At 43.4% G+C, this 22,228-nt stretch overlaps 1 protein-coding gene across 2 annotated transcripts in view; it reads left to right on the top strand.

Annotated features, from left to right (window-relative positions):
- Positions 1 to 22,228, top strand: part of FRMD4B (FERM domain containing 4B) — a 182,927-nt gene that overhangs the window by 20,405 nt on the left and 140,294 nt on the right. The window contains exon 1 of one of the 2 annotated variants that reach the window (XM_040994800.1): positions 8,171 to 8,255. The exons of the other annotated variant lie outside the window; for it this stretch is intronic. Within the exon in view, the coding sequence (XP_040850734.1) occupies positions 8,232 to 8,255 (24 nt within the window). The 5' untranslated portion in view covers positions 8,171 to 8,231. Of the gene's footprint in view, positions 1 to 8,170; positions 8,256 to 22,228 lie in introns of those variants that run through there. 2 annotated transcript variants of the gene reach the window in all.

Here is a 22,228-nt window from a genome sequence, read left to right as displayed (position 1 = left end):
GTGGATAACCAGAGTAAAATGATATGCCCTTTGGTAGTTTTATAGGCGGCTTTATAGCAAGCCAAACATAAGTCTTTCCTGTGATCTGTTAGCTTCACTCCCACATGTTTTTCCAAGGTACATGGCAATATATACATACATACTTACGCATAGCACATCTGTTTATAATGCCTTCAAATCAGGGAAAAAAATGGTTTGCAATAGCAAAAGTAGACCAATAAATTGTACTATACTTTGCAGTGGAATACTACTCAGTCATGAAAAAGAATGACCTGTTGATACTGGTAACATCATGAAAGGTTATAAAAATCATTTTGTTCGGAGAGAATTCAGGAGTAAGTAAACACATGCTCCATAATTCAGTTTTTATGAAGATTTGGAGCATAAAAAATTAGTCTATGGTGACAGAAATCTGAACAATACTTACTTATAAAAAATGGGAAAAGATTGGCAGAAAACTTTCTGGAAATAATCTGCACCTTGGTAGAGCTTTACATAATGTGGATATAAAAACATGTTGGTTTCATTACATTCGAGTTATACTGCATTTTAAAATGGAACAAAAGCAACCTGACCAACAGCTGCTAGTGTCAAGAAAACAAGCGACTGTCCAAGTGACAAAGCACAGGTGATGATACAGCAGGACCCAAATTCTCACTGAAGCCCAAGCCCGGCTTCAGAGTCAGCAGTGCGCGGGAACTGTAGTGGACAGAGGGACAGTGAAATGACACCAGGGGGATGCAGTCAGCAAAATCCTGCTGAAAGGATTTACGCATAAGCATTCTAGCTTCTCCAACAGACACATCGCAGCGACAGTGAGAGAGGAGAGGAAAGCTTGGTGGATGGAAGGGGGATCTTATGCACACTTCCATACATGCAGGAAGAATATCAATCAGATGTGAAGTTTTTTTTGTCTCTTGATTCAAATAAGACAATAGATAATTGTCTGGGTTAGCACCATGGTGTAGTAAGTTAAGCCTCTGCCTGTGGTATCAACATCTTATATGGGTACCAGTTCAAGTACTAGCTTCTCCACTTCCGATCCAGCTCCCTGCTAATATACCTGGGAAAACAGAAAAATATGGCCCAGGTCTTTGGCCCCTGTACCCATATGGGAGATTCAGAAGAAGCTCCTAACTTCTGCCATGGACTGGCCTATTTCCAGCCATGGCAGACATTTGGGGAGTGAACCAACAGATGGAAGATCTCTGTGTTCTTTCTCTTTAAATCTGCCTTTCAAATAAAAATAAATCTAAAAAATTTGAATATCCTACAAAAGGCAATTAATTGACTGTTTTATAACTAATTAGGTATAATATGAAAATCATAATTTGAGGGTATTTGGGATTTTTTTGTTTTAGATTGTTGTTTCTTTGAACATCAGAGAGGGAGAAAAAAAGATCTGTCTGCTGGTTCACTGAGCAGATGGCTGCAATTACCAGGCCTGGGCCAGACCAAAGCCAAGAGCATCATCTGTGTTTTCTACATGGGTAGCAGAGGCCCAGACACCTGGACCATATCCCGCTGCTTTTCCCACGCCATTAGCAGGCAGCTAGATCAGAAGTGAAGCCACCAGGGCACAAGCCCCCAGCCCTATGGATGCTGGCATCAACAGGCAGCAGCTATTTCCATTGTGTCGCAACACTGGTTCCTAGGGAATCCATGTCTTTTGTATTAAAATATTTGCAGATAAAGTTATTTGAGGTTTTAAAGATTTATTTATTTTTATTCGAAAGGCAGATTTGCAGAAAGAAGAAGAGACAGAGAGAAAGACCTTCCATCTGCTGCTTTACTCCCCAAGTGGGCGCAATAGCCAGAGCTGAGCTGATCCAAAGCCAGAAGCCAGGAGCTTCGTCTGGGTGTCTCACATAGGTGCAGGGTACCAAGGCTTTGGGCCATCCTTCACTGCTTTCCCAGGTCATAAGCAGGGAGCTGGATGGGAAGTAAAGTAGTTGGGACACAAACTGGTGCTCATATGGGATCCTGACACATGCAAGGCAAGGACTTAACCAGTAGGCTACCATGCTGGGCGCAAAATCATTTGAAGGTTTGAATTTGCTTCAAAATAACACATTCAGGAGAACAGAGAGTTGCTAAAAGTTTAAGTGAAACCGGAATGGCCATGTGTAGTTACATAAGAATGGATACCAGAAGACTCTTTGGAGTAGTCTGTCACTTCTTGTGTGTACTTAAAAAGTTTTGTTTTGTTTATTAAGTAACACAGAGGAAAATAGGAGGAAAACAAAACAAAACACCAGTGCTGCAGAAAGGAAGGAAGTGTAACAGAATGGCTGAGTGCTAACCCCTGGCTCCGTGTCCGTTGTCTGCAGCGGCCAAGTAGAAGGCAGTGTTGAAGAACAGGGAGCCCGGGTTCAACTTCTCTTCTCCCGTTCTCAACCAGGGCCACTGTGGCTGCTCGACGTTTCAGAGCCTTGGTTTTCCATATGCAACAAACACAGCCTTCAAAAATCAGTCCCAAGACCGTCTACTCTTTATTTTTCCAGACACAAGGATGAGGTTAGCTTTTCCAAAGTGTCTGTCATTGCAGTCACACAAGCCTTCATTCTGCCCCTCGTCCCGTGAAAGGGACAGGAAGGAGACTCCCACCATGCCTGTGACTCCCTCTCTTGCTCTATTTTCACCTCTGTTTTTCCGTTTGTGGTTAAGAAAGCCGGAGAAAATCCACCCAGCACAAGAACCGTCCCTCTTTCTCTGCCTGCAGGGGAACATGAGTAACGGACTTTTCCATCAGGGTTGTTTTTCCTGGACGTGGTGCACCCCTGCAAGGATTGAGACATGTGATCTGAAGGAGAGAGACCTTAAATCAACCTCAAACGTTCCTTATCGGGCAGCCCCGGTTTCTGGTAAAGTAGGCATTAGTTTTCTGCGTTGGGTGATTTTCCTTTCAAACAGAAGTTCTATTCATTCAAAATTGTAGTCGAGAGCTTTCCAGGTGCCACGTGGGATCGCCCTGAACAAGGCTGCAGTGGTCTTGAGCAAAAGCCCCAGCTGGGAGCCAGGCCAGTCCTTGCTCAGGGCCACTCCCTGGCATCTGCCACACATCACCCATTAGTCACTGTCCCCTGTACTGGGTCCCACTCTGTATTTTTCTTCTTGGGTCATATGCTCATCTGAAATCACTTTATGCATTAATCTGTTTTGGGGAGAGTACCTGAAAAAATACATGGAAATCTGGAATTAAAAGATAAGTGTATTTGGGTGCAAAGCAATTTTGAAATACACACTTGGGTGGTTTTTTTTTTCCATATTACATGTTTTTCATTAACTTTTTTGAAGACATCTTCTATGCACAACTTCAAAATTTTCGAGTCCAAATATGTGTATATTTTCCATCCATTTTTCACATTTTTAATGTATGACTGATAAATTGAAAGACAGAGAGACATCCCCAGACACTGGTTTACTCCCCAAGTATCTGCAACAACCATGGTGAAGCCACCCTGAAGCCAGAAGCTTCATTCTGGTCTCCCCTGTGTGGCAAGGGCCCTAGTGTTTGGGCTATATTCTGCTGCTTTTTCCAAGATCATTAGCAGGGAGCTGGATTAAAAGCAAGTATCCAGGACTCAAAACAATGCTCCAGTTTGGGATGCCAGTGTTGCTAGTGGTGGCTTAATCAGCTGTTCCACAACCTAGACACCTCCACAAACTTTCTGAAATATTCTTAAGCTTTTTTTCCCCCTTCCTGGAAATTTCTCCAGCCCATTTCTGTGACCCCAGCACCTAGCACAGCGCCCAATAAGACCAACCACATAATTGGTAGGGCCCCATGCAAATGAAAATATGGGATTGCTTGTTCAGAAACAATGAAAAACTGTCAGGCCACAGAACAATAAAGCAAGTATGGAACCCTTCTGTACAGAGAGTCTTGTGGGACTCAACAGCCACAGACCCTGGCACCTGGCACCTGGCACCCAATAGGCACCCAAGACACTAGTTATTGGAATGTGTGCAAATCTAAGGAGAAGCACCATGTGTCCAAGAACTGTGCCATGCAGATACAAAGATGAAGCATAAGGAACCCACATGTGTGAGAGATGAATGTGTAATTCCTTGCAGCGAAGTCGCTGATGGAATGACCAATCCAGCGATCACTCCACTGCCCTTGGACCACACCAGCCAAGGGCTGTAAATCCATTAAGGGTCAGAACCCTGGTGACTTCCCTGCTGGGCTTCTGTGTATTTGGCTGTCCAGGAATATTTGAGCTGAGTAAAACTGGTGCTAGAGGCTGAATGAAAGAAAGATGAAAACTTACAAAGGACATACTCCTTTCTTTTTAGTACAGACTGAACTAAATTTATGAGCAGAAAGCCAGTCTTAACGACTGGCTTCTTTGTTTATGACAAATGCCTCAGCGCTCCACTCAGCTGACAGGGTTTTGGAAAACAGCAATCCATTGCCTGGCTGGGGTTTTATGGTGTGTCTGGCATTCATCCGACCCATGAAGGATTCTGTGGTGGAAGTAAGAGTGCTGTGATGAATGCAGAGCCTCACATTAAAAAAAAAAAAAAATCCTGAGACTCTGTATTCCTCTAAACATCTGGATTTTCCACTACATTGTCAGACCTTTTCCTTTTCTTTCATTCTCAAAGACAAAGTCTCCATAAAGTCACCAGATGCTGGCACTATGCTGTTGGCCTTCCCAGCTTTCCAAAACTGTGAACTAAGTTCACCTCTGTTCTTTATAAATCAGCCATTCTCGAGCATTTTGATATAGCTGCAGAAATCATACTAACACACCTTAAATAGGACTCCCTGAATCTACATTGCTATAACCCAGGTTAAGCCATGCCCTTGTCCTGTGTGTCAGGAGCCATCTGGAAGACATGGGTGTCAGGACAGAGGAAGGCTGAACTTTGCCACTGCTCCACTTCCAGTTTTGAAGGCCAAGTTCTATGGGACCGCTTCCTTATTGATGTGGTTATCGTAACACTCCTGTCTGCCTGTCATCCTAGAAGAACAGGGATGATCCAGTTTCCCCAAGAACATACATCTAGCCGCTCATCTTCACTCCTGTCTTCATTTGGAGTCCCCCAAGCTTCTCATAGGCAAGCGCTCATACCCTTGAACCATGTTGGTAAACTGGCTATTGGCGTCTGGTTCCAACTGACCATGTTCCCACAAACTGGTATATGAGATATGCAGTCTTTCTGAATTTTTTACAAATGAGAACTTGATTAATCGGCCATAGAAGTTCTACCTTTAAAGTCCAGAGAATGACATCAGGTTTCATGGCATCCAATAATTCAGAATGTGTCCTTGTGTGCTGTCTTGTTCTGCCCCTTTTGTGTGATAAGCTCCATACTCATCATGCCAGATGCTCACTCTGCTAGGTTTATAACTCCAGAATAAACAAGCACAAAAAATCCTTCTTCCCTAATCCCTAGAAGCTAGGAATAATGAGGGTAGAGTGTATTTCTTGGTTTGTCCTAAATCCTATGCTCATCCCCATGATAAGGGTCATGGAGTTAGCCACACCCTAATCATTTGGATGGTTTTTCCATTAAAAAAAAAAAGCCAAAATGCAAAGTTGGGACAGACTTTACAGTCACTCTGACCATCTCCTAGTTTCAGCTCCTCAGTTGGATTCCGTCCCTGTTTCTAGAGTTGACCTTGCCCTAACCCTGAATTTGTTCCATCAGCTTTTAATGAAACTTGCCCTTTAAGTTGTCCTGTCCCATCCTGTGGCCCCAATACAAAAGCACTTATTGAAGTTGTGTTTGTATTTTAACAATGAAAACTTTTTCACTATCTCTTTAGAAGATATCTCACTGTTTCTACCAGGATTCACCCAGTCCCATAAGAAAATTTGCCATTTGTTGAGGTTTTTTTTTTTTATTGCTATGTACATACACATATAAGGTTCTCACAAATGTAAGATAATACCCCATTTTCTCCTATGATAGCATTCAAAATTATTATTTTGGGCCAACCTCAAAATAGAAAAATTTAGAATCAAAGATGAAAGAGTAAAAATAATGCTGATATTTGGGATCACTCACATGGATTAATAATTGTGTAATTGCTGACTAAGGCTGTTTCTCTGTGAGAAGTATTCTTATCAGCCTCTTTACCTGCATCAAAGTGCTGGCACTGAAACAAAAGGCCTCTTTGAGTCATCCTCGAATTCTCCCAAGCATATGGCATCTCCCCTTCTTGCTTGAACTTTTTAAGCCACAGAACTTTTTCAGTCTCCATCTGTGATGCTTCACTGGGAATATTATTGTACCTTTTGCCTTTATTTTTTACCTTTTTGTGCTTAACCTATAAATATATGGGCATGCTCTCGCCAAAATTCTCTTCTACTGCATAACTTTTAAAGTGATGTTTAAGTTACTTGTATATCCTAACAGCCAATTCTCCCGCTCCCTGAGTTGTAGGACCCTGCCTACAAAGAATTTCTGAATATGTATTAAATTCTTTGCCAACTTTTATGCTGATTTCACCAAGTTACCTCTGTCTGTGTTCAAACTTGGCGTTAGTTGTGGTTATTTCATGCTAGTGTGTATTCCTGGCCAGTATGAGGGGATCTTCAATAAGGTCACGTAAAATGTATGCTGTAGGAATAGCACTGTGGTGTAGTGAGTCAGTTGAGCCTCTGCCTGCAACGCCAGCATCCCATATGCGTACCATATTGAGTCCCAGCTGCTCCACTTCCAGTCCAGTTCCCTGCCAATGTACCTGGGAAGACAGCAGAAGGTGACCCAGGTCTTGGGACCCTGCACCCATGTGGGAGACCCAGAAGCTCAAGACTCCTAGCTTCAGCCTAGCTTAGCACAACCACCATTGCCACTTGGGGAGTGAACCAGAGGAAACTAACTAACTCTCTCTCTCTCTCTCTCTCTCTCTCTCTCTCTCTCTCTCTCTCGTGTGTGTGTGTCCCTGAATCTTCCTCTCCATTTTCTGTAACTCCCTTTCAAACAGATTTTTTTAAAAGCACGTTTAAAAACAAAATGTGCTGTAAAGACACTATGCATAGGATTTCATCAAAATAAACTTCTTTTCACAAATCTGTTTTTCATGAACTTTTTGAAGATTCATTGTATATCGGGATTTAAAGTAATTAGGATTTCTGGAAAAGACATGAAGATAAAGCCCACTTCTTTATTTTTGAGGGATGAATTTCGAAAGTGAGGGAAATAGCCCTTACTTGTAATTTGTGTGCCAGCTAAATTCTTTGTGCTGTGCATGCGTTGTCTCATTCATTTCTTCAAAGCCCCATCAAGTATGGGGATTTGTAACTCCAGTTTGCAGAAAAGGAAACAAATTCTGCGGAAGATTGAATAACTTTCCCAAGGTAAAGCTCATGCAGCTACAAAACATATGAACAATTTCTCTGACTCCAGGATTCCTGTTTTTAGCTGCACTTACACCCTTGCCTAAAATTCTGAAGAGTTCTATTTTTCAGGTGAGAGAACCAGGATATCATATTGCAAGCTCCTGACTATTTACCATTTTCCTGTATATTTTTCTTTCTGCTTCACCTTAGAGTGTAATGCATTTTGATCCTCTCCTATCTGTTCAGTGATTTCAGTAGTAATGAATTTCTGAAATGCAAATGATGAAATAAACCCCTGCGGAGCCCACAGCATCGTGCCAGGGTTTTCTGTTTGAGGCTGTGTCTCTGATGTTGACCCACAGCACTAAGGCTATCCCGTGGAATTCTGGGTTTCTTTCTGAGTGAAAAGGCCTGACATGAAATGGCTGTGTTCGGCAGTGCTGAGTTATGGATTGCTTTTTTTTACATTCATTCAATTCCCATCCAGAATATGCAGAGAACAAAAAGCCAGAATTGAAATTTGGATCTGTTCACAGTGTATAGTTCATTCCTGAATAATGACCGAACCCTGACTATGTAGTATCAGTGTGGTTTAGCAAGCAGTAAACAAGTTTCCTCATGTGCTTTAAATATGTAATGAAGAGAGACTCAGGGATGACCAAAAGAAATAGCTGAAGGTTGTACTTGTTTTTTTGTTTTTTTTTTTTTTGTGAGGTTGTTTTTTTTTTCCCCATTCCTCTCCTGACTCATGCTGAAAGGCTTTTGTTTCTAATCAAAGCAACAAAGGGTAGGGTCACTTCCTAGAGATTACATGGCAGCGGAAGGCGTTGGGGGTTTTGGGTCCCTACTTCCATCAGCTTGGAGGTGGAGAACAGACACACACAGAGTGCTCAATGCTTGCCTCCTTCGCTGCGCACTCTCCCAGCCCTTTAGATGAGCTGCGATCATGGTTCGGAGGTAAGACTCGTTTCTCTTCATCTTCTGGCTGCGCAGGGGGCATGGGTGCTCCTGGATGCTCCATGGGTGCCTAGGCAACTCCTTGGGCAGATTTTAATAGAACGTTGGGAGTACACTCATGGAAGACCATATTCCAGAATCCAAATTCAGAACGGGAAATTACTAGAAAACTTTTATTTTCACTGGTATTTAAAAAAAAAAACTATTTTAAAAAAGAGGTGGACCAGCTCCTGTATAATGCCAGAGTGGTCTCCTTAACACTCATTTTTGGAGGGTTTTCCTGACATTGTTTTGAAGGCAATCTTTGCTTTCCTCAAGGTCCTAAGAGGCCAATTTCTTGTTTTCCTTCAGAACTTTGGGAGTATTTGAGCGTGTGGTGCTATGCTGCTTCTCAACTCCTCTGATCAACCCTTTTTTTCTCGTTTTCAGTTGTAAAGTCTTAAACTCCCTTACAGAAGTGGACAGGGCAGTGAGAGCGAGCAGTACAGAATACATCTGGATCTGTTATTGTTCATCAGCTCTCGGGCAAGTCGAATCCGGGGCTTTCTCTGCTTTTGGAGATTTGGCTGCCGAGAGCCATGGTGTCCTTGAACGCGTTCGTGGCCACTCTGAAAGGTGCCTTGAGAGATATCCTGCCTTGCTTTGAGAAAGAAGCAGGAAAATAAAATTCTGATCCCAATCTAGTTGACAGTGAATCCTCAGTGATGGGAATTTAGCAGCTCAGGGCTGTGATGGCGGAAATGCCATTTTTGGGGACAGCTATCAATTAATTAATAAAGCTTTTATGTTTTGTCAGAGGAAGTCCTACATCCTCATTAAAGGGAAGCTCTTTTTCCCTTGCCTCCCTAGTAATGTGGTTATGGTAAACTCATTAAAGCCAGTGCTGTGCATCCATTTTTCTTCCCTGATAGGTAGATGCTGGTGATGGGGGAGGGTTAGAAAGTCTGGGTAGACCTCAGAAAACAAAGGAAATTATCTCACCCACTGGGCTGCAAAACTCTTGGGGATAGAAGGAAGTCTGTAGAGGAAGTGGGTAGGATTGGGTAGAGAAGAGAAACGTCAAGGAAATAAATATCTCACAATAGAGCCCAGGATGGTAGTCCTCTCCACAGCGTAACACAATGGGACAGCGTTGGAAAGGAATTGGCTGTCTCTAAATCATCCTGTCTAAAGGTCTCTCATGCCTGAAGGCCTGAGAAGAAATACGACCTTATCCAAAGTGCAATTCTGAGACCTGGACTCTTACCAGCAGCCTTAGGGTGCCCCGGGCTCTCATTAGATGATCCTGTTCTTAAGACTCAGGCCACAGACTGGGACCATCCTGTTAGCCAGGTCTTTCAAGGATCGGGAACCACAGCTCTCAGCAGTTTGCCTCAAATAGCTGTAGACACACCAGATCCTAGTCCAGAGTGCATTCGGCTTCCTCCTACCCGTGGCATGCTTGCTTCTCCCTTTGGAATATATGGAGAAGTTATTGTTACACTGGAGGTTATCACAGGGTGGTCCTGTCACCTTCCATGGAGAGCATACTCAGTAACTATCAGGAGGCAGGAAAATGAAATGTGAATAAAGACCATCAGTCGGGTAGAAGTGCTAAGTACGGATATGCCAAGAAATGCATAGGTTGCTAGAGGAAACCTCGTAAGTCGCTGGGTCCAGTTTCTTCATTCTATTCTTGAGGAGATCAAAATCCGGAGAAAGTAGGGGCATTACTGGCAGGGCATGACCTAGAATGCAAGTCTGCTGAGTTCTAAGTTTGCACTGTGTCTACTCGGCTCACTTGAGGCCAACCAAGTATTTTGCCTAATTTCTCTTATCTCTATATCCTGCAGTGTGAGTTTTTTTTTTTTTTCTCACAGGTTGATGCATCTGGAAATAGAGTAGCAGAGGATGCATCCCTAACAAAATTTTTTGAAAAGGTTTTTTTTTTTGTTTTTGTTGGAAAGGCAGATTTTCAGAGAAGGAAAAATAGGAAAATCTTCCTGGTTCACTCTCCAAATGGTTGGAAGCTGAGCCGATCCAAAGCCAGGAGCCAGGAGATTCTTCCTGGTCTCTAACATGGGTGCAGGGTCCCAAGGCTTTGGGCTGTCCTCGACTGTTTTCCCAGGCCACAAGCAGGGAGCTGGATGGGAAGTGGGGCAGCCAGGATACGTTTGGTGCCCATATGTGATGTCGCCTGTGGAAGTGGAGGAGTTGCCAGTTGAGCCATTACTCTGGCCTCCACCAAATGAGATTCTGCATCCTGTTATACATTGCTTCAAGCCGTCAGCAGAGTCCAGGAGCGGGTGAGTGGGATACTCTTGGAAAAAAGCGAAAACAAACCTGCGGTGTTTGTTCCAGTCCCAACAACTGCAGTACTGGATGCAAACGTGCAAACATGCTGAGTCACTTGCTCTGCTTTGAAACTATTGTAGGAACCTTTAAAATATCGTCGCACTGCCTGCAGAACCTGTTTGGGAATCGCAGTTCAAGGCTGAGACTCTTGTTTGTCCCTGCAGTATGTTCTCTGGTGCGCCAGCTAAGATCTTAAAATGCTGGAAAACTCTGACTTTTTTTTTTAAATGAAATACTTTTCTAAAGTAGAAAGATAAAGTAGACTGCAGGTAAACTGTGTGTTTATATGTATGTGTTAGTGCAATCAGGCAAAGCCAGGCAGACAGCTTAACATTTCAATCAGAGCAATTTAGGAAAAGGAAGGATTGGGCAGATTGCCTGTTAAAGTGTTTTGTTTTGTTTCTTTAAAAGTAACCTTGGTGGATAGGGCTAGAGCAGCACGTGCACTTCAGTTCTGTTCTGTTGGTTTATTTTCTCTATTGGTTTTCTTATCAGTTGAAATGAACAAGTCAAGGATAAGCATTTGGTTGCCTGGATTAGAGCCCTAGTCCTTGCTCCCAATCCTGGTTTCCCCCTAGTGTTCATCTTTCTAAGGACCTGTTCCTAGCTGTTTCAATAATGCGGATCCAATACATATCTGACAAAAGCAGGATAGATTCTTCCTAGAAAGAGTCTCAATCTTTCTACGTGCAGGGAAAGTGGCCAACTCTTCTCACTTCATTAATAGGCGAGGGAGAGCTCCCACAGTAAAAACTGCATTCCTACATGAAATGCATATGTCCTTCAGAGAAACAGTCAGAAACAACAGGCGAGATGCCTGTCTCGGTCCATTACATACACATCATAATTGAGACTGTGTAGTTTACAGTCGACATAAACTATTTCCCATGGCCATTCTGAAGACCGGGGGAGTCTAAGCTCAGGGGCCAGCATTTGCTCTGATAAGACTTTTCTTATTTCATCTCACACAGAAAAGCAAGCTGGCCAGTTAGCCTAAGGCCGTAGAAGCCACTTTCATGTGAGCCTTAATCCCATTAACCAGGGAGCAGGCTTTCTGGCTAGGCAAACCCTAGCAATGCCAAGAGTTTTTTCTGGAACCCTTTTTAGTCCCGATACCCTTCTGAGAGGACTTCAGGAAATTCATGGAAAAGGGAATTCAAATAAATAGCGCATTGTTCGTGAATCTTTTGAGGCTCCATTCTGTTTGAGCCTGCTGCTAGTATCACAGCACTAACCCAGCTCCAGAACAGGTGGTTAGAATCTGACCTGCAGCTATTTATACTGTTCCTCTGGGAGTGGGAAGCATAGCTTGAACAACAACCAGATGCAGAGGTGGTAGGCTCCCTCTTGGTCCCTGGCTTTGTGTCGAGTTGACAGGTCGCTCTAGCGGGACCTGGGTGTAATTGCTGTGTTCACCATTAGAACAATCGTCCGGCTTGAGAGGATTTGTCAGCAAATCTGCAGAGATTTTCCTGTAAGCACTGCATTTGTATTGGACCTCTTGGAGGCTGTTTGCGGTAACTGCGTACTTCTCCAGATGCCCACCTGAAGTGCCAGCATTCCTCTCGGCTCCAATGCATCCTAGGGTCTGTCATTGCCACTTGCCTTGCTCTGCACTGTTCCTTTTTCCTTCTTTTTAAAAAGAAATCACTGATGAACTCATGATCCTCTTAAATATTTTATATGAAAAAAAATTATGTTGTCATCCCAAGTTTTATAAAGGGAACATTGAGTTTCATTTTGTTTTTCCAGGTCACAGATGTATAAAGCCTGCTTTTGTGAAAAGCATGCTATCTGCTAACAGGGCATAGTGGTCAAGAAGACAGAGTCCCTGAAGGCAGATATTAAATGCGAGTAACAAAATATGTTGTAATTTAATCACAATTGTGAAAAGTGTTACAAAGCAGAGAAAGCAAAATGTATACCTTATGCTCATAATGGTAGTGGTGGTGCCCAAGGCTATTCTAGGCACTGTGTGTGTGCGGTGGCTAAATCTAAACCTCAGACCCAGCACAAGTGGGTTTCCAAAATGCACATCAGGAAAGCAGGGCACAAAGAGAAGAGGCTGGGATATATGCTTGATCTAGCATGACTGTGAAGTGTCTCACCTTGGAGCACCTGGGTTGCATGACCTACTGTGTCTCCTGATCCAGCTTCCCACTGGTGCAGACCCACGTTGGTAGCGATGATAACTCAGGGAGCTGGCATTCTGCTCCCCACATGGGAGTCCTTGATTGTGTTCCCAGCCCCTGACTTTGGCTCAACCCAGCCAACCAGAGAATGGTAGCTTGCTCTCGATGTCTCTCTCTCTCTCTCTGCCTCTCAAATAAATGGAAAAAAAAAAAAAGAAAAATTAAAGAAGAATAGCCTTCTTGGAAATTTGCATTGTTGTGGTGTTGCATTGGAAGGTGTTCTGAGCTGTTTTGTTTTGCTTATGATAAATTTAATATTGTGTGTATGAAAAGTAGCTTATTTGGGAACATCTTGTCTATTTCAAAAACCTGCCCAGTTGATGTTTTTCCCAAGGCAAAAATGTGTTCTGCCTCCCAGAGGCCTGCAGACCTGTGTTTTCCTTAATGGTCCAGGCAGCAGGTTGTTCCTGTGGCAGGTTCAAGGTTAATCATTGCCATTGCTGACACTGAGGGCTGAACACTGTACTGATGCTTTCTATGTAGAACACACACAGGCTGCTGCAGCCTGGATCCTGTGAGGTCAACACTACTATAGTCCATGTTTTTCAGATAAGGAAACAGATTTAGAGGAATTAGGTGGACTCTGACATTTAGCATAGCAGTCAAGACACCATGTGGAAAGCCTGCATCCCATATGGGAGTTCCAGGAAATGGATCCTGGCCCTGCTCCTGATTCTGGCTTCCTGATGATGCACATCCCGGAAGCTCAAGTGGTTGAGTCCCAGGCTCCTGGTTTTGACCTGGCCCTGCTCCAGCTGTGGTGGATGTTCACAGAATAAATTAGGAGTTCTTTCTCTCTCTCTCCACTCCCACCCCAGCCTTACAAATAAAATACATAAACATTTCAAACTAGAAATATTTTTAACTGGAAGATAAATGAGTACAAGACGAAGAGAATGTGTCCCAGGCCCGTCCCACTGGCTGGTATCAGAGTTTGTGCTTATGTACAAGTTAGCTTTCTGTTGAAATCCATGCTTTCTGTCCCATGACTCCTGTCCTTGTCTTCTGGTAGATGGCAAGAATTTTGATGGTAGTAAATGCAGTCCAAAAGTTAATGATAGAGCTGATTTTAAAACTCAAGTTTTATGTTAAGTTTCATTTTCTAGGCTATAGCTAAATCTCACAGGGAAAAGGAAAATGAAAGGAAGTAGAATAGAACACTATGGACCTTCTCCATGACCTTCACCATGGCCCTGTAAACACATCACAGATTTACATGTCCACCAGCTGTCTGATCTCATGGACACAGAGGGACCTAAGCAGGAAGCAGGAAGGTGTACTGTTGGATGTTAGCTGAGAAGACTTTGGAAGTGAGAATTGAGAGACAGAATAGTTGTAACATTTCTTGGATGCTAATTTCTTAATAGGTATTACTCATTTTATCCTTACCACATTATAAAGTGGCTCTTTTTTTTCATATTTGTAGCCACTTGCTATATTTTTTCAATGGCTTTCTTAAAGCAGAATTCATGTGCAAAAAGTTGTCTGCTGATCGTGTGCAGTGCATTGCTTTAGACTGTTCATGGGTTTGTATCCCCATCTTACAGAGGGAGGACAGTGCACAAAGCTTGGGGAGGTGCCTTTCTTCCACTTCTGCCCCATCTCACAGTAACCAAAGTTACCCTTTGCAGATGTTTCCTGATCATCTCTCACCACTGTGAAAGTCTCCTGTGGCTTTCGCTGTGTTGGCATAAACTGGTACACCTTGCCATGACCCAGAGCTCTGTAAATAATCCAGCCCTCAGCACATATCACAGAGACCCACAGGCTTGTGAGAACACACTGCCAGGCAGCCCTCTGGCATGCAGTGTTCCTTTTTCTTCTTCTTTTTTAATAATAAAAGTGATAGGAATAATAATGTCAATTAGTTTATAGCAGATTAAATCGATGTGATTTGTAGATGCAATTCTAAGAACTTAATGGTATTTCACTCCCTCTCTCCCTCCCTTTTCTGACCTCTCTTTTTGTTTTTAATTTTTGAGATAACACATTCTAAATTTTCATTATCTTAAGAAGACTTAACACTTCACTAGAAAGACAAGTTAAAAAGCAAAAAGATCTTAGTTTAGTTGGAATATAGACAACAGCTATAAACAACTGAGTGTAAAAAAAAAAAATGACCGTTTCAGCCACTTACAGTAAATTTTAAAGCAATCACGGATCATTAAAACTCGAATAGTGTATGTACCAGCGTAATGGCTCAGTTGGCCAATCCTCTGCCAGCATCCCATATGGACACTGGTTCATGTTCCAGCTGTTCCACTTCTCATCCAGCTCCCTGATGGTTGCCTGGGAAAGCAGCAGAGGGTGGATCAAGTCCCTGGGTTTCCTGTACCCACTTGGGAGACCCAGAAGGAGCTCCTAGTTCCTGGTTTTAGATTGACTCAACTCTGGCCATTGTGGTCGGTCATTTGGGAAGTGAACCAGCAGACGGAAAAATCTTTCTGGCCCAGCACGGTAGCCTAGTAGCTAAAGTCCTTGTGTTGCTTCCACTGGGATCCCATATGGGTGCCAGTTCTAATCCCAACTGCTGCACTTCCCTTCCAGCTCCCTGCTCATGGTGTGGGAAAGCAGCAGAGGTCAGCCCAACACCTTGGGATCCTGCACCCGTGTGGGAGAACTGGGAGGCTCGAGGCTCCTGGCTCCTGGCTTTGCATTTGCTGGGCTCCAGCCATTGCGGCTGCTTAGAGAGTGAACCAGAGGACAGAAACTCTATCTCTTCTGTTCTCTATAAATCTCACTCTCCCATTAAAAAAAAAAAAAATTCTGTCTCTTCTCTCTGTAAATCTTTCCAATAAAAAAAATCTTAAAGAAAAATCTATAGTAGTGTAATAGTGTAATAGTATAGTAGTGTAACAGATAGTGGTATAAAAATTGGTTCTGGAAGGACAAGGGAAAATTTTCTATGTTACAGCAGTTGGTCGTCCTCCCTCCCCCACTGCAACATTAGTTCAATCCAGCAGATAGAGTGTCTCTGAGGAATTAAAATTGCATTGAATAGGAGAATATTGGTTGGGAGGAAGTGTCTGAAAAAGCACTCTGAAGATACAATAGCCATCCTCTGGACTGTGCAGTAGGGTCTGAAAGAAGAAGCAGGTTGCTGTCTCAGGAGCTCTGCACCCATCGCTTATCTTTAATATTCTGTTTTCAGATCTTCCTCATCATCGCCAAGTCAAATTCAGTGTCACCTCCTCGAGTACTCCTTTCCTCACTAAAGTGACAGCCTTCCTACATCATGTTTTTCTCTTTTCTCGTTTTGGTGATATTTAGCATGGTTTGAAAGCACCCTGTGCATCAGCTGGTTGGCTTATTGGCTGTCTCTTTCTCCGATGAGTCTGTCGGAGAGGGGCAGCTGTTGGATCTGAACTCTTAGAGTCTGTCGTGGAACACAAAAAGCCCTCGGTAAATGCTTGTGGATGTGCGAGTACATGTCAGTAGTTGACAGAGTTGCAGAGCTGAGATTTGAATCCTAGCATTCAGACTCCCGTGGAGCCGCTACTGAAGCCTGAGGGGTCACTGAGTGAGGGAACAGGGAAGGGAAAAGACAGTCACCTGCTCCGGGCCGCAGATGTGAGCGCTCAACCTCTGCAACATCTGCCAGGCACGGTGAGGGGACAGCCTTTTCTCGCAGTGTTTAATGCCACCACCATGTTTTAGTCTCCGCCAGGTTGTTACAACCAAGAATAAGGCAGGAGTGAGGAGTGAGGAGGTGCCCCTTGATTGGGGGTGAGAAGTCCCATGCGGAAGGCATACTCCCATTTTCCAAATGGGAAAACTAAGGCTGAAAAATTAAATACCCAAAGCTATGTAGCTAAGTAATTTAAAAAAAAAAATCTGAAGCCAGCGTATTTGGTCTTTCTCTGGATCCTCTCCTGCAGATTAATACACCTGACTATAACTCCACTGTTTTTAGTGTGGCACCTGTCCATAATCACTGTCCAGCACATTCTAGAAGATTCTGTCATTGCAAAAGAACTCTGTTGTACATGGATGCAAAAGACTTGCCTGTTTTCGACTTTGCCCCTGCCCTGGCTTGTGAAAATGAAAAATTATTTATAGTGATATATCTCAGAGTTTATAAGTAAATAATAATAATAATTTCTAGCCACTGCTGTTCTCTGACACCCAGCAAAAATGTGCTATCACTGTTTTCTGCAAGATCCTGGCACAAAGTAGGTGCTCAAAAATGTTCATTCGCTGACAAGCAAACAAAACGATAAAGATAGCTCACAAAATGCACAGTATACAGAGTTTGACCGAATTTGGGTATTTGTAGTCAGAAGAGACAAATGATAAAACACAACCATATTCAATTACATGGGAAAAATATGGTCTGTGTTGTCCCAGTGTCACTTTTAGTTAATAGCATACTATTGTGTTTGCAAAGGAAGAGAATACTCATGAATTTCCGCAGCAACTCAGCAGAACTCAAATTGGCTAGGACACGAAAAGAAAGACGTTGCAATGGGACGGAATTGGAAGTTCTGCAAACACTTCTGGTTTTCAGCCAAAATACTCGTGGAAATCTAGGGGTGACAGTCTTGTTTGACTTTTTCTGGTCCATCTCATTTTCAGTCCTTATATGTACCACAGCTCGCTTTTCCTTATATAAATCCCTTCCCTTGAATAAAACTCCTGCCTGCTCCAGGAAATATGTGCTCTAAGACTCTAAAAAGGTGACAGTATTTAGAGGAATAGTTCCCAAGCCAGAAGAAAATAGGGCTTTTGCCTCCAAAGCTGCTGTAAAAAATCTCCAGATTTTTTAAAGCGTGTTTCTTAGGATAGGGCATTTAACCTAGAGGTTAAAACTCTTGCCTTCCAGCTTAGGCTCCTGACTCTGGCTTCCTGCTTATGCAGACCCCAGGAAGCAGGCGTGATGGCTCAAGTAGTTGAGTCCACATGCAACCCACACAGCCGAATCTCTACAGTGCTGAAAGGAACCTTGGGTTGAATTACCCTGACCAGCCTCAGCGAGTGAACCAGCAGACCAGCAGGAGGGTTCTCTCTCTCTTTCTCTCTTGTCTATTCTCTTGCCCCATGCCTCTCAAGTGCTTCTTTTCCTTGACTTCAATAGGCAACTTTTAGACAATTTGGGCACTTGCAGACTGCACTATTACAGCCACCCAGGCCACACTGATGGGAAACTGCAGATTCCCCAAACATCCCAGATTAAAAGAGCTGTTTCCACAGTGTCACAGAGGCCTCCCGGTGTAACAAGCACAAGAAGAACTGTGACATTTTGTAGTCTGGTTCTTGATATCTTTCCTCATCAGTGAATATTCCCTGAAGGACCAGGGGATTGGCCTTAAGAACCAATGGAAGGAAAGAACTCCCCATTGGGAGACCTGATTCTGTGTAGTAAAAAGGATGTGATAAAGGAAAGTTCCCAGGCCTTCAGTGGCTTCATCTGTGCAATGGAAATATTATACTTCTGGATATGGCAGTCCATTGGAGCTTGTGGAGCATACCTGGTACCATGACAGAAGACAGAACAATTTGATCAACTATCCCAGCCAAGTATTGGCAGTGAATATCTGGGCAAATGGAGACTATAGGGTAGGCTATGTCAACCAGTGGATTTTGGAGTGATTTCGTCATTGTTAGAGTAGTGAGATTGGCAGTAACTCAGAACTGTTGAAGTGTTGAAACTTCTTGAGCAGGACTTTCAGAGCATGCCCCATGTCAGGGACCCTGAGGTGGTATCAGGTGACTGTCCTCCATCCCAGGGTACAGAGGTGCTTGGGAGGCTGGGTGTGGCTTCTCTGCTTGTCCCTTCCCTTCCCCTAGATACAGGAAGGAAAAAAAAAGAGAATGTGGAAATGGTGATCTTGCCCACCTTTCTGTAACCCCTGACCCTTATCACTTAATCAGCTATCATCAAAAATAAATATAATTAATAAAAAAAGAAATAGAAAAAAAAAAAGACTTGTGCAGTTCAAAAGATGGAAGCACATTAGAAGTTCAAGCATATTCCAGATTGACCTGGTAAGGATGGAGCATTCAGACCCAATTTAGATGTGACTGAAGTCACTGGATCCTTTCTCTCCTGCAGGGTTCAGACAGAGTAGAAACTGCCCATCACCTACTCCACACTTGACCATTAGGAGCATTCACCCTCCATTTTTAGTTAGTGACACATCTGATAATTTTATGAAGAATTGTTACCAGGTCTCAAGAAAAGTGAAGTAACCTGTACAGGATCACACAGATGGAGTTCGGATTTAAACTTCTCTTGACTCCCATATTTCTTAAATAATACGAGGGTGGGCCAGCATTGTGGCATATCGATTAAGCTTCTTTCTGTGATACCAGCATCCTACATGGGCTGCCAGTTTGACTCCCAGCTGCTCCACTTCCAATCAAGCTTTGTGCTAATGTTCCCAGAAAAGCATTGGAAAATGGCACAAGTACCAGGGCCCCTGCAAGCATGTAGGAAACCCAGAAGGAGCTTCAGGCTCCTGGCTTGAGTCTGGCTCAGCTCTGGCCATTGTATCCATCTTGGAAGTGGACCCATGGATGGAAGATATTCTCTCTCTCTCTCTCTCTCTTATTCTCTTTCTCCCTCTCTCTCCCTCCCCCTCCCTCCTCTCTCTATAACTCTGCCCTATAAGTCCCAGCTCCATTATTTGCCTCTTTTTTTTCCCTTCATTATTTGCTTTTTAAGGAATGCTTTACAATACATGACATGTAATTCTCCCTATTTTACAGCAACTTCTCAGAAGGCACAGGGCTTGCCTGGTCACCAACAGGCAAGGCTGGGATCAGTAGCATCCTTTCTGCTCCTATCTGCTTCTGACCATGGCCCTGTACTGGGCTGAGCGGCCAACCCAGCCTAGAGTGAGTGCCCAGGGTAAAGCCAGTACCATGGAAATTCTGAATTCTGGATATTAATGGCAGTAAGCTATTCTCCAAGTCACTAACTGGAAGCACCAGTGGTTTTTTTGTCATGACCCTGCCCTATTCCATCTCCCTCTAGAACAGCTGTTCTAGAAGAACGACTATATGAAACACACTGAAGCAGGGTCACAGAGGGAAATATTTGGTTCCCTGGATACAGTGCCAAGTGCTGGGTGAGATTTCCTCTCAAAAGATACATCCTCTGCCATGCAGGCAGAAGGGCGTTGTGCTTGGGATAGAGCAGAAGCAGAAGTGAAAGGAACTTGCTGACATGGTGCAAAGAGCATGTGTTCAATCTGCCTATAAATGAAAAAGCTGGAGACATCCCCCACCACCCTGCCACCACCACCAGTGTTTTAAGGTCACCTGTGACCTCTTTAAACAGAGAACAGATTCTAGAACACCAGCGGCACAGCTGGGAGGAATCTGGCAATCAGGCAAGGGAATCTGAGCATCCTCTTGTACACCTTGGCTTTGTCCTGTGTGGTTTTTTGTTTTAAGATTTATTGATTTTTTTTTTTTTTTGGAAAGTCAGATATACAGAGAGGAGAGACAGAGAGGAAGAGCTTCCGTCTGATGGTTCACTCCCCAAGCGGCCGCAATGACTGGAGCTGAGCTAATCTGAAGCCAGGAACCAGAAGCTCTTCCAGGTCTCCCACGCGGATGCAGGGTCCCAAGGCTTTGGGCCGTCCTCAACTGCTTTCCCAGACCACAAGCAGGGAGCTGGATGGGAAGTGGGGTTGGCAGGATTAGAACTGGTGCCCATATGGGATCCTGGCACATGCAAGGCGAAGACTCTAACCGCTGCGCTATCACTTGGCCCTGTCCTGTGTTTTTGACTAAGGAGTCACTCAGTTGCTAATGGGACCATCACAATAGATATTGACAGGAGACTCACAAAGGGACCACAGATGGAAATTCACTTATTCATTTGTTCATTACTCAAATATATATCAGTGGTGTAGGTACTATTCCGAGGGGCTGAGTAAACTACTAAATGAGATCAATCCTGCCTTCTGGAATTTACATTCTATTGACAAAGGAACCGGGAGGCAAATGACTGAGCATTTGCTGTGAGTACTAGGTCAGGAGAACCCCACCATGAACTTGGCCATTGGGCATTTTTGGAAGCAGAATAATAGATGACAATACTTACCTTTTATGTCAGCCTGTGTTAGCTGGATTCCATACCCAATGTGCCCTATCCTATTGATAATTATTATTAGCCTCATATAAAGATTTAAAACAATAGTCCTAAAATGTTTAAACTGGACATTGAACACAGTTCTGGCTAAATACAACACCTGTGTTCTTTCATCTTTATCATCTGGGCACAGTGGTATCAACATCCTGAAAAAGTGTTTTGAACATCACACCTTGAATTCTTTTCTCCCCCTGAACTTCCCAGTAGGCTATTGGGTGCCTGTTTCACAGCCAGTTCTCTCAGGAAAGGCCACTGATCTTTGACATTTGTCAGTTTCTGGGATGTAAACATGAGCAGTCAGATGTCCTTAAATATAAAAGGTCTTCAGAATGTTTGTGAAGGCTGAGATGGCTGCATCCTGTGTCAGAGTGCCTGAGACCGACTCTTGTTTAGGCTGCCAACTCCAGCTTCCTGTTAATGTGGACCCTGGAAGATGGTGCCCGTTTTGGATCTCTGCCGTGCTGGTGGGAGACCCTGTTGAGTTCCTGGGTCCTTGCTTCAGCTTGGTCCAGCACTGACTATTGCAAGCATTTAGGGAGGAAACCAGCATATATGAGACCTGTGCCTCCCTGTGTGTATCTTTGAAATAAATTTAAAATATTTTTAAAAATAGTTCATGGTATGCATTTTCTACAAACTTTAAAAAAAAATAAGTATTGCCTTTTCAGTTTAAAAAAATAATCAATTTTGTCCTTATAGGCTCAATGTTATTCAGATTCGGTAGACATAAACAACATCAAAAGTAGAGAAAAGGGGGAAAATGTAGTAAAATGATTGAAAAGAGTTGAGAATTGAGCTTTGTTACCTTTGTTTTTAGAATAATTTACATAATGGTATGGTTATTTCTTTTTTGTTGGAAAGATAGATTTATGGGAAAGAGAGACAAATCTTCCATTCGCTGGATCACTCCCCAGTGGCCATAACAGCCAGAACTGAGTAGGAGCCTGGAACTTCTTCCGGGTTTCCCAAATAGGTGCAGGGGACCCTAAGATTAGGCTATCCTCTGCTACTTTTCCATGCTATGAGCAGGGAGCTGGGTGGGAAGTGGAGCCGCCAGGACATGAACAGGTGGCCATAGATGGCACTTGCAAATGGCACCTGCTGAACGACTGCACTGGCCGCCAATGGTCGTGCCTAAGGACTAACGTTGGTTGTGCCTAAGGACTAACTTCGAAGTGGAGCAGTAAGAGCTCATGGTCTAGTAAGAGCCACCTTTACTATCCCGCTTGTAACCGCAAAGGATTCTTTCCTTTTTGTGTGGCTTGATGCTTGCCAAGAAACTTATTTTTTAGCCTCCTTTTTCGTATTTCTGTCTACTGTTTGGCCTGTGGCCTTGAGGGTTTTTT

The sequence above is a fragment of the Ochotona curzoniae genome, unplaced genomic scaffold (genome assembly GCF_017591425.1).
Source record: "Ochotona curzoniae isolate NIBS_2020 unplaced genomic scaffold, NIBS_Ocur_1.0 contig_908, whole genome shotgun sequence".
NCBI classification, from domain to species: Eukaryota; Metazoa; Chordata; class Mammalia; order Lagomorpha; family Ochotonidae; genus Ochotona; species Ochotona curzoniae.
Note: the sequence above shows the minus strand (reverse complement) of the source record. Positions and strands in the feature narration are given on the sequence as shown.